At 47.3% G+C, this 12,643-nt stretch overlaps 1 protein-coding gene across 2 annotated transcripts in view; it reads left to right on the forward strand.

Annotated features, from left to right (window-relative positions):
• adgrg6 (adhesion G protein-coupled receptor G6) overlaps positions 1–12,643 on the forward strand; it is a 123,021-nt gene that overhangs the window by 41,889 nt on the left and 68,489 nt on the right. For both annotated transcript variants that reach the window (XM_080200849.1, XM_080200850.1), the window contains 2 exons: positions 1,309–1,929; positions 7,576–7,644. In XM_080200849.1, coding sequence (XP_080056975.1) covers positions 1,309–1,929; positions 7,576–7,644 — 690 coding nt within the window. The remainder of the gene's footprint in view (positions 1–1,308; positions 1,930–7,575; positions 7,645–12,643) is intronic.

Consider the following 12,643-nt stretch of genomic DNA (forward strand, 5'->3'; position numbering starts at 1 on the left):
CTGGAATCTGAAACCAAAAGAGAAAATGCTGGAAAACCTCAGCAGGTCTGGCAGCATCTGTAAGGAGAGAAAAGAGCTGATGTTTCGAGCCCAGATGACCCTTTGTCAAATTTGCTTTGACAGAGCTTTGACAAAGAGTCATCTGGACTCGAAACAACAGCTGTCCTCTCTCCTTTCAGATGCTGCCAGACCTGCTGAGATTTTCCAGCACTTTCTCTCTTGGTTTGTTGTCCATCTGTAGTTGTCCTTAAAAGATAGAGATATGTCCTCCTATTGAAGGTGATGGAGTTTCTTTACATGGGGCTACTCTTCTCCTTCTGATTTTGTTCTGAGCCAGGTTTTTATCCAGAATCTTGCCAAGGTACTTGATTGTCATTGCATCCAACACACTTGGGTAGAATGCATTCATCATCATAAGAAGCACAATTCTAGCTTTTAATTCATTCTCGGGATGTCGCCATTATTGGTATTTATCGATCGTCCCTCATCATCCTGAGGAGATTAGAATTTGCTAGTAAAAGGCAGGGAGGCTGGATCTGGACTCACTTATAGGCTAGTGCAAAAGATTTCTTTCCCAAAGGACATTAGCAAATCAGTTGAATTTCAGGAAGAAGCAATACACAGTTTATCTGATCCCAATTCCTTTTATTCCCAGCTTTGTATTTATACTGGATTGAGATTCTCAAACAGGTACAATGGAATTTGAGCTCTGGTTCTCTGGGTTGCTACTTCAGATTCAGTTCTGGGTTATAGTTTCAGTAACTTAACCGCTAATACTGATGTTAAACAGCAGAGTCAACACGAGTAAAACGGAAGTGAGAGCACTATCGGACTGTGTGGTGCTGCGCTATCTCCAAAGCTCTCTCGGCTTCCTGACTCACTCTGTGGGGATTACAAAACAGCCCAGAATCACATGTTGTCATGGATACTCGATTACATGGTTTCATGGCCCATAAACATTGGGCAGAGTCATCTTCCAGCATGTTTGAAGGTTTACTCAGCCAATAGCAATGTTATTGAATCAGATTGTGAGGAAACAATTTTCTGGGCTGTGATGAAAGAACATGGCGGGGGTGGGGTCTAACTGGATATTTCCTTTAGAGGTCTAGCATGGGTTCTGTGGGCCGAATGACCACTTTTGCTGTATGATACTCTGGTTTGTTTCTGTGTAGTCAATGCATCGCATTGTTCTGTTCTAGAACAATGTTCTGTTCCCTTTCATCCCTGTTTGTGTTAACGAATCCTCTTCCTATACCCACGTCACTAAATTCTCTCTCTTTTGTTTTGTCCTCCTCTCTCTGGGTTAAGTGGCAGCTTCCCTACGGAATCAGAAGGTGGTGTTGCGGACTTCCAGAAGTCAGGCCCCCTCAGTCTTGCCTTCAGTCTCCATCCCAGAACTTCAGCAGTTCACAGTGTGCCTGGAAGTGAAGTCTACCACATTAAAGGAGCAGTGGACTCTGTTCTCCTACACAGACAAGAGTGACACAACACTGATTGCTTTCAAGAAAAAGCACAATGAAATCTACCTGTCCATTTCCGGTGCGACGTGTGAAGTGGGCGAGTTCTGGGAAACCCATTTCTCCAGAAAGGTAATCACAGGCTCTTGGCGCCGATTATGTGTCGCTTGGGATGGCAGTTCTGGTAATGTCATCACCCAGACTCAAGATAAGTCCCAGCTCCACGCCTGCAGCACATCCCAGAACAGGGTTATTGCAGCCAGTGGCACCTTCACACTGGCCCCAAAGGAGAAACCATCGAGCCGCACTTACACCGGCGAGATCTACAACTTCCGGTTCTGGAATTTCAGCATGTCTGCACAGACACTGCTGGACTTAACTTGTGACGAGGTTGGAAATGTTGTGGATTGGGAGAATTCGTTCTGGAATATCCCTGACGGCGTGCTGGAATCTGACAGTGATCTGAGCTGCGGTAAGTATGCTGTTTTGACGGGTTTGCTTTCGAATCCCTCGCCTGCTGTCTGATTGTGTTCTGTGCAATAATACATCGATGGCTTTTCTCCAATCAACCCTTCAGTTCACTCGCACCTCATTCCCCTCTGTGAATGTCAGCGCATTAACAAGGTGAACGTCAACCCTGCTCAACACACACACAAACACACACACACACACTCACACACACACACACACAAACACACACACACAATGTCACACACTCACACACACACTCACACAATCACACACACACACATACACTCATACTCACACAATCACACACACGCATACACACGCACACACTCACACACATACATACACACACTTACTCACACACGCATGCTCACACACACACACACACTCACTCACTCACATACACACTCACACGCATGCTTACACACACAACACATTCACACACGCACAAACACACACATACGCGCACTCACTCACACATTCAGACACACACAAACACACTCACATATACACACTCACACACATGCTTACACACACAATACATTCACACGCACACACACTCTCGCATACACACCATCACACACGCGCACGCTCACACACACACGCACACACACAGACACTCACTCACATTCATACTCACACTCACATTCACATGCTCAGACACACACACTCACATTCACACACTCACACACACTTCCACACAAACACTCACACTCACACACACACAGACACACTCTTGCATGCTCACAGTCATATACATTCTCACACATTCAGATACACACACACACAAATATACCCAATCCATTAGATTTCTGAGTTTCACTCCTGTGTTTTTATTATTACATATATAAAATTTCGCCTGTCACACATTCCCGAGCATCCACAATTCGATTTATAAACTGGATGAACACTTCCATCAGATTCCAGTCCATGACCCATTCCCAGGCTGCGATTTTGCCATTCCTGACATCACCACTGGAACTGAGTTGACTTCTACTTCCTGTCTTCTCACTCTTTCCCACACGACGGACCCACACAATTAAAAGGAAAATTCCAAGCTCCAGAGTCCTGCATGCAAAACGCACCCAATTTAGTGGTTGTAGAAGTCTTTCATTGCGGAAAGCCATCGTTATTGAACTGCTGTCGCTGCAGGCAGCCTGAGAAAGAGCCCTCTGACTGCATCGGGGCACAACCTTCCTGCCCATCTCACTGCCATCAACATAAAACATTTTGAGAATTCAGAATTGGCACAGGTGCTTCTCAAAGCAGAATATTGCTGGTAAATCACACCAGCTTCACTTTATTCAAGTGTGCGTCGTGGTTATTTGTCGAGATGACTTCAGTCAGAGAGTTAAATGCGCTGAGGAGCCTCATGGTGGGCATGCCTTGATGGTTACAGGGGAAATTAGGGACATTCCCTCAAATGTAGAAGAGACAGCGTTGTGTATTTTTTTGCTCACTATTTGTTGAATGTTCACTCTGTGGGATGTGGCTGAACTAGTGCACCCAGCTTGCTCTCCCCTCAAAGTGTCTCAGAGGACATTGTCCAAGATCACTCTCTGTGGTGAAGCTGAACTCAAGGCTCTCTCTTGTGGGGGAACTCAAGGGTCTGTCAGGATTCTGCCAACCAACACCCTGAGATGGACACACACGCGGGCAGTACGGACACTCCCTTTTAGCCCCCTCATTTTCTGACCTTGATTGACAGTTCCCACGTCTTTACCTTCTCTCCCCAGCACCATGGGGGCACCATGCCTTCCCCACCTCACTCCACCGTGCCCCAATCCCGACTTCCCCACCGTGGACTCTCGGTTGCCGGTCCCCTGAGAAAGCTGCCATTCTCCTGCTCCCACCCAACCTCCCCCTCCCCCACATTGTGTTGTGGAGTTCAACAAGATGAACCCCTGACCTTACCACGGCTTTGGCCGCTGGGAGCCGCCTTCAAGTGATCGCAAACCAGGTGCCACCAGATCTCTGACTTCACTTTGAAGGTGGGACTTTATTGAAAACTATTTGACAGTAAGTATTCTTGGTATGCGGATATACCACAAAGAACAAACCTCCCATAGGCCGGTGTGAGTCCTGACAAGCCACAAGCATGCCCGCTGACTTTATCCCTGCATCTCTGCAGCAATCACCAATTAAGGGCAGCACAGTGGTTAGCACTGCTGCCTCACCGCACCAGGGACCCGGGCTCAATGCCGGCCTCGGGTCACTGTCTGTGTGGAATTTACACATTCTCCCCACGTCTGCATGGGTTTCCTCTGGGTTCTCCGGTTTTCTCTCACAGTCCAAAGATGTGCAGATTAGGCGGATTGGCCAGGCTAAATTTCCCCTCAGCTCAGGAGGATTGGCAAGATAAATACGTGATGTTATGGAGGATAGGGCTTGGGTGGGATTGTTGTTGGTGTAGGCTCGATGAGCCAAAAAAGCCTCCTTCTGCACTGTAAGGACTCTATGATCCCGTCATCTCACCTTTCAAGCTTCTTTCCCCCAGTTTAGTACCCTGGACAGGTTTGAGTCCTGTTCCCGCCCGTCTGCCACCGAGGTAGTGGTACCTGCTGGAGTGCCTGACATGGCTCTTTCCTCGTTCTGTCAGTCACACTGACTGCTCGAAGGGGTGTCAGTGATCGTGTGGTACAGTAAAGCAGAAACAGCAATTGAAACATTCCCCGGGCCTCGCTGAGTAAGATACAATCAGTAACGAGACAGCAAAATGAAAGGGCTGGCTTGAAAGGGGCGATGCTGGATTGCCTGTGGCATGAACAGAATGTGCTGTTGTGGGCTGTTTAATTCACTAAGTGACTCAGCCCACTCAGAGTTCCTGCTTCATTATTCATGGCATTAGTTATTTCATTACCACAAATTGGAGTTTCAGAAAATGTGATGCCACTCTGTTCTGTTTCGCCCGGGAAGTGACTTGACAGTTCCATCCACACTGGGCAGAGTCTCACAGCGCCAGGGATCCAGGATCGATTCCCAGCCTCGGGTCACTATCTGTGTGGAGCCTGCACATCCTCCCCGTGTCTGCATGGGTTTCCTCCCGCAACCCAAAGATGTGCGGGTTGGGTTGATTGGCCATACCAAAGTGCCCCTTAGTGTCAGGAGGACTGGCTAGGGTAAGTGTGATGGGTTATGCGGGGTAGGGCCTGGGTGGGATTGTGGTCAGTGCAGATTCGATGGGCTGAATGGCCTCCTTCTGCACTGTAGTGATGATTCAATGATTCTCTGGCTGTTGGTGAGCATGGGGACGGAAAGGCCACCTTCGAATTAGGCACAATGGCCACGTAGCAGAACCCACTGCCTTCCTGCCTCTGGCTGAGCGAATTTCTGGGTGGGAAGGCCCACGGCCGACCCTGCCCACCTCGCTGCCGAGGCCCTTACGTGGCCAATGAATGAGCAGTAGAGGGTCTCCACCCGCCACCCATTGGCCCAGCTGCAGGGCAGCTGCATCCAGCTAGTCACCTCCCGGAGCGGGCACGGGGGAGGGGACATCCCTCAATCAAAGGCAGTCAGTACCCTAACAAGAGACTCTACTTTAGGGAACTTGCTGCCAACTCCACCCGCCCGACACCCCGCTTCCCATGGCCTTCTCCCAGGGATACTCCTCCCGCTTAGCTTTGTCCTGGGTCACTTCCCAATTCTGAGGCTCTGGGCGGTGAGAGGGGGAGGGCTGTTAGGGGTAGGGGAATGGGGTGGTGTCTAAATCTTGAGTCCATGATCTGCTGACTCAGGGACGAGAGCGCTGTGTCACACATGACTCTCTCAAAGAGCATTGCTGCTGCCTATTGCGAGGCAGCAATACACCTGATGACACCAAGATTGGGGGAAAGGCAAATTGTGCAGAGGGTGTGGAGAGTCTGCAGAAGGATCTAGATAGGCTGGGCGAATGGGCCAGGAAATGGCAAATGGAATTTAATGTTGGCAAGTGTGAGGTGGTCCACTTTGGTAGGAATAATGGTAGGAAGGACTATTACTTACGTGGCGAAAAACTGCAGCAGGCGACGGTGCAGAGGGACCTTGGGGTCCTTGTGCATGAGTCGCAAAAACCCAGCTTGCAGGTGCAGCAGGTGGTCAGGAAGGCGAATGGGATGCTGGCCTTCATAGCGAGGGGGATTGAATATAAAAGTAGGGAGGTCTTGCTGCAGCTGTATAGGGCATTGGTGAGGCCGCAGCTGGAGTACTGTGTGCAGTTTTGGGCGCCGCACCTGCGCAAGGATATTTTGGCCCTGGAGGGAGTGCAGAGGAGGTTTACTAGGCTGATACCGGAGTTGAGGGGGTTGAGCTATGAGGAGAGGCTGAATAAACTAGGCTTGTACTCGTTAGAGTTTAGAAGAATGAGGGGAGATCTCATTGAGACGTATAAGATGATGAATGGGATGGATAGGATAGAGGTGGAGAGACTCTTCCCGCTCAAAAAAGACAGTAGGACTAGGGGGCACAGCCTCAAGATAAAGGGGAGGCGGTTTAGAACGGAGTTGAGGAGGAACTTCTTCACTCAAAGGGTGGTGAATCTCTGGAATTCTCTGCCCGTTGAAGTGGTGGAGGCTGCCTCGCTAAATATTTTTAAGAAGCGGGTTGATGGGTTCTTGATAAGAGAGGGGATTAAGGGTTATGGGGAGAAGGCGGGAAAGTGGAACTGAGCCACAACAGATCAGCCATGATCTTATTGAATGGCGGGGCAGGCTCGAAGGGCTAGATGGCCTACTCCTGCTCCTATTTCTTATGTTCTTATGTTCTTATGAGCTGTTTTGCCAATTTACTGATCATTTCACTGCTTGTTTACGCGAGTGATGATAGCCATGTGAAAGGTAAGATTGGTTTATGATCAGTCTAGGCTAATTCCAGTCTGGGCCCAGAGTGCTAACAGACTGTGTATTTAAGTGTGCAATGCTGTTATAGAGTTCAAGTGTCCAGAACAAAGTCACCAGGTGGGATCTTACAATCTCGCTCATCCCAAAACCTGAGGTCAATGGACCTTCCCATTATCTGCCCCTCGCCTGTGGTGGTTGGGGCTAAAATTTTGGCCGCTAAGTGTAATTCTCAATGTGAGAGGTACAAGCTGTGAGCTCGCCTCCTACACCAGTTTACTCATGTACACAAATATATATACTACATATATATGCACACTCATATGCACACACATGCACACATACATATAAGGGCGGCACGGTGGCACAGTGGTTAGCACTGCTGCCTCATAGTGCCAGGACTCGGGTTCAATTCCGGCCTCGGGTCACTGTCTGCACATTCTCCCCATGTCTGCGTGGGTTTCCTCCGGATGCTGTGGTTTCCTCCCACAGTCCAAAGGTGTGCCGGTTGGGTGGATCGGCCATGCCAAATTGTCCCTTAGTGTTAGGAGGACTAGCTAGAGTAAATCTAGGAATTGCAGGGATAGGGCCTGGGTGGGATTGCTGTTGGTGCAGATCTGATGGGCCAAATGGCCCTCTTCTACACTGTAGGGATTCAATGATCGTATATGCGCGCACACATATGCGCACATACATACGCATGCATTCATATTCAGACATACAAGTGCACACATGCATAAACATGCAAAGATACACATACTCACACAGACTGCTGTCTCTGACACAATGGTTCTTCTGCAAGATGTTTTAACTAACGTGCGTTTCTCTCATTGTTGCAGCCACTTCATTGTTTACCCAGACGACCATCCAACCCACCTATTGTTCTACCCCAGGTTCTGGATGTCAAGGTAGGGCCAAGGGCCACATTACTGGCAGTTTGGGAGTAAGACAAACTGGATATCGCGAGTTAACAGCTTCTCATAATATAGTCGTTAATTTTTAATGGGGTCGATTGTCAACTGCCCCACCCCACGTTCCTCCTTAGTTTAACAATTTTATCTGATGAATAACCCAGCCTTGTTGACCCAAAGGAAGAATGTTGGTCAAAGTCTCCACTTTTGGATGTTCTTCAGCCAACCCTGTTCAAAGACTAAGTGGATTGAGACTATACTCATTGGAATTCAGAAGAATGAGGGGAGATCTTATGGAAACGTGGAAGATTATGAAAAGAATAGATAAGATAGAAGCAGGGAAGTTGTTTCCATTGTCAGCTGAAACTAGAACTAGGGGGCATGGCCTCAAAATGAGGGGGAGCAGATTTAGGACTGAGTTGTGGAGGAACTTCTTCACCCAAAGGTTTCTGTGGAACTCACTGCCCAGTGAAGGCTACCTCATTGAATGTTTTTAAGGCAAAGAAAGATTTTTGAACAGTATAGGAATTAAAGGTTATAGTGAGCGGGTGGGTAAGTGGAGCTGAGTCCACAAAAAGATCAGCCATGACTTTTTTGAATGGCGGAACAGGCTCGAGAGGGCAGATGGCCTACTCCTGCTCCTAGTTCTTATGTTCTCAAAAGGGCGTCACATCTGAGGTCAGATAGCTCAAGGGCAGACTCGGTCTGAGCACTGAGTGTCGCAATGACCCCGGTTTGGTATTTTAAATGGTTGTTCTCTGAACTAGCTCATTTCCTGCTCCTCCAACAGATCAGCTAATATTTTGTGGGCAGGATACCCAGGAGAATGGGTGGGGGAGTGAGAGAGAGTGGGAAGGGGAGAGATTAATCTGCATTTTCCTGGATCATTAGTGGTTGGAAAAGTCTTTCACTTGATGGTCTCTAAAAAAAATCTTCAGTTATTTTGTTGTGCATAACGATGACATTTTTTTCCCTCTTTTATTTGCAGCACTTTCTTGTTCTTGTTCTTACGCTTACATACAAGCAGAATGTCGGAAGATTCCAGAAATTTCTGTTCTTTCCCTAGTGAAAACAAACATAAACAATCCTTTTATTTACACGATGGACCTTTCCCTATCAGAAAACATTGTGGGGGGGGAGTCCGGAATGGCTTTCAGAAGGGCAATTAATCAAAAATTCCACAGAACCTTGGGGCACACAGGGGAAACCATTCGGCCCACTGCGTCTGTGCCAATTCTTTGAGAGAGCCACTTCGAGTTTGCCATTCATTTAAGAAACAAGGAAAGGGAAGAGTTTATTTCTCTATTTCAGAGAACTGACTCCTTATCAGTGCAAAATTCCATGTTTTTGTTCCGTGTGACTAATTCCGGTTGACGAAAGAATTGATTGGACAAATGTAGTCTCATTGCTTTTGTCAATGTTTTGCTGGGTGACATCATTGGCCAAATCTCATGTCAATCAAACCTGAGAGGTAATGCATTTTGGAAGGTCAAATACAGATGGGAAATATACAGTAAATGGCAGAATTGTTAAGAGTATTGATAGGCAGAGGGATCTGGGTGTACAGGTACACAGATCACTGAAACTGGCAATGCAGGTGGTGAAGGTAGTCAAGAAGGCATACGACATGTTTGCCTTCATTAGCTGGGGCACTGAGTTTAAAAACTGGCAAATCATGTTGCAGTTTTATAGAACCTTAGTTAAGCCGCAGTTGGAATATAGTATTCAATTCTGGTCGCCACACTACCAGAAGGATGCGGAGACTTTGGAGAGGGTACAGAAAAGATTTTACCAGGATGTTGCCTGGTATAGAGGGCATCAGCTATGAGGAGATGTTGGAGAAACTTGGTTTGATCTTATTGGAATGACGGATGTCAAGGGATGACCTGATAGAAGTCTACAGGATTATGAGGGGCATGGACAGAATAGATAGTTAGAAGCTTTTTCCCAGTGCAGAAGAGTCAATTACTAGGGGTTTTAGGTTTAACGTGTGAGGGACGAGGTTTAAAAGAGATGTACAAGGCACGTTTTTTACACAGAGGGTGGTGGGTACCTGGAACTCGCTGCCGGAGGAGGTAGTGGAAGCAGATACGATAGTGACTTTTAAGGAGCATCTTGACAAATACATGAATAGGATGGGAATAGAGGCATATGTTCCCCGGAAGGGTAAGGGGCTTTTTTTCCGTTGGACAGCATGGTCAGTGCAGGCTTGGAGGGCCGAAGGGCCTGTTCCTGTGTTGTAATTTTCTTTGTTCTTAGTTTGAATATTAAAATCAGCTTTCATTTTGAGTGACGATCCTTGACCTTTTGAGATCATTCATAACATGACCTCATGCTTGATTCGACCAAATTAAATTCTACAGATCAAAACCATTTTGGTAATACAGATATTCCTCTAAAAATCTCTTTTAATTGATCAGAATTTGGCCAAGGGAGCACTCTGCCTCTGATAAATCTACGCAGCACCTGTCATTTATACCAGGTGACCTCTATCCAATCCAGAAACAGCCCAGCTGTTGACTGAAGTGATTCAGCAAATTGGAGTTCACCTCCTGAGTCTGTATCCTCTTCCATGGAGTCCACTATCCTGTGGGAAAAGTAACCCCTCCTCTCAACTAACCTGGACCTGACCTTGGGCAACTTAAAATTGTAATCCCCTGGTGCTTCCTAATCCATTTACCTTCACGAATGAGGCTCCAGAGACACTCAAGAATCCCAACACTGTCCCAAGGCAAAGCAACTCGCCCGAGCCACACTCCCTTCACCACCTTAAGCACTCGCTCCCGCCCTCACTGGCTGAGTGGGCACCATCTACGAGATGCACTGCAGCAACTCTCTAAGGTTCCTTCAACAGCACCTTCCAAGTGCATGATGTCCATCAGCTAGAAGGACAATGACTGCAGACTATTGGTTTTTCACTGTTGCTGGGTCAAAATCCCTTGCTAACAGCACTGTGGGTGTACCTACACCACGTGGATGGCAAGAGTGCGAGGTGGTGGCTAACCACTACCTTCTCAGTGGTAATTAGGCAGACTTGACAGCTTTGCTCGGATCCCGTGATCAAACTAGCAACTACATTTGGCCAACTAGAATATAAATTAAGGCTATTATCTATATAAATGAGCAGCCCACACCCTGTTTTGGGTCCCATTGTAGAAGTTTTGATTTGATTTATTATTGTCACATGTATTAACATATAGTGAAAAGTATTGTTTCTTGCACGCTATACAGACAAAACATACTGTTCATAGAGAAGGAAAGGAGAGAGTGTGGAATGCAGTGTTACAGTCATAACTAGGGTGTAGAGAAAGATCAACTTAATACGAGGTGGGTCCGTTCAAAAGTCTGACGGCAGCAGGGAAGAAACTGTTTTTGAGTCGGTCGGTACGTGACCTCAGACTTTTGTACCCTTTCCTTGAAGGAAGAAGGTGGAAGAGAGAATGTCTGGGGTGTGTGGGGTCCTTAATTATGCTGCCTGCTTTTCCAACGCAGGGGAAAGTGTAGACAGAGTCAATGAATGGGAGGTTGGTTTGTGTGATGGATTGGGCTACATTCACAGCCTTTTACAGTTTCCTGCTGTCTTGGGCAGAACAGGAGCCTTACCAAGCTGTGATACAAGCAGGATTTAGACTGAAGGGGAACAGACCAGACCAATTTCACTCAGGATTCTGAAGTGATCACAATCAAAGCTCTGACAATGAGAGTTTAATCTGAGGTGCAGCAAGTTGCCTGATAAATACACCTCTTACTAAAACACGTGAGTCAGCTATGGAGGCAGTGGCAATCTGTAATAAAACCTCGGCCCAGGCAAACCCAACATTAGATAGTATCTGATAAGTGGGCTGTATCCAACTTCCTCCCCAATCATCACCTTTCAGGAAGGAAGAGTGAGGGAGAGCAACAAGTTCAAAATTAAAACAAGTCCACTTGTTGGCCAAACTTTTGTAATGGGATAGTGGCACAGCGGTTAGCACTGCTGCCTCACGGTGCCAGGGATCTAGGTTCGATTCCCCGCTTGGGTCACTGTGTGTGTGTGGAGTCTGCACATTCTCCCCATATTTGCATGGGTTTCGTCCGGGTGCTCCGGTTTCCTCCAAAGATGTGTGGATTAGGCGGATTGGCCATGCTGAATTGCCCATTAGTGTCAGGGGGACTAGCAGGGTACACACTAGGGGTTGCGGGAGTCTGGGTGGGATTGTGGTTGGTGTAGGCTCGATGGGCCCAATGGCCTCTTTCTGCACTGTAGGGATTCCCTGACTCTATGACTCTCTCACTGACACCTGACCTCTGTCTGCCTTAGCAACCTTTCCAGCAAGTAGCTTGAGGTTGGTGAGTTAAAACCTCTTTATGTTGTAGCTGTTGGCTTGTTTTCTCCTTTGATCTCATCTACGTGAGGGCATTGTGTCCGTACACATTGACAGGCAGTCTTTTTGTGTGTGAGTGATTAATGGTTTGAACTGGACGACGTCAGAGGCAAGTCTCGAGTTCAACTGGCTAATTAATCAACAGGATCATAGAGCTTGTTGACACTTTGTCACCAAAATGTCATGGCGGAAAAGCGAGAGCATGAACTACGTGGGCAGCTGGAGGAACTGGGGGCAATGGAGCCGTTTCTCTGTTTAGAGCAATTGTTTGCCGTTCGCTGTTGCTGTGGGTTACTCTTGGAATTGTGTGCCATTCTCACTCTTGGTGTGAATCCGTTACTGGGATTCGGCTAGCCGTTACAAAGCAAAACAGAAAGTCTGGGCCCCTGCAAGTTTGCCAGAACCTTAAGTCACTTGCTGCTGATTGCTGATAGACCCTGGGAGGCACCTACCTTCCTGTGTCCTCTTAAACTGTAACCCTGCTCCTTGAGATCCCGTAAAAAGTCTGACAACACCAGGTTTTAGTCCAACCGATTTATTTGTTAATAGACTCACAAGCTTTCGAGGTTTCCCTCTTCGTCAGGTGAATGGAGAGTTCTTCAGCCAACCCTGTTCAAAGACTAAGTAGATTA

The sequence above is a fragment of the Carcharhinus amblyrhynchos genome, chromosome 12 (genome assembly GCF_965287045.1).
Source record: "Carcharhinus amblyrhynchos chromosome 12, sCarAmb.v2.hapA, whole genome shotgun sequence".
Classification (NCBI taxonomy): Eukaryota; Metazoa; Chordata; class Chondrichthyes; order Carcharhiniformes; family Carcharhinidae; genus Carcharhinus; species Carcharhinus amblyrhynchos.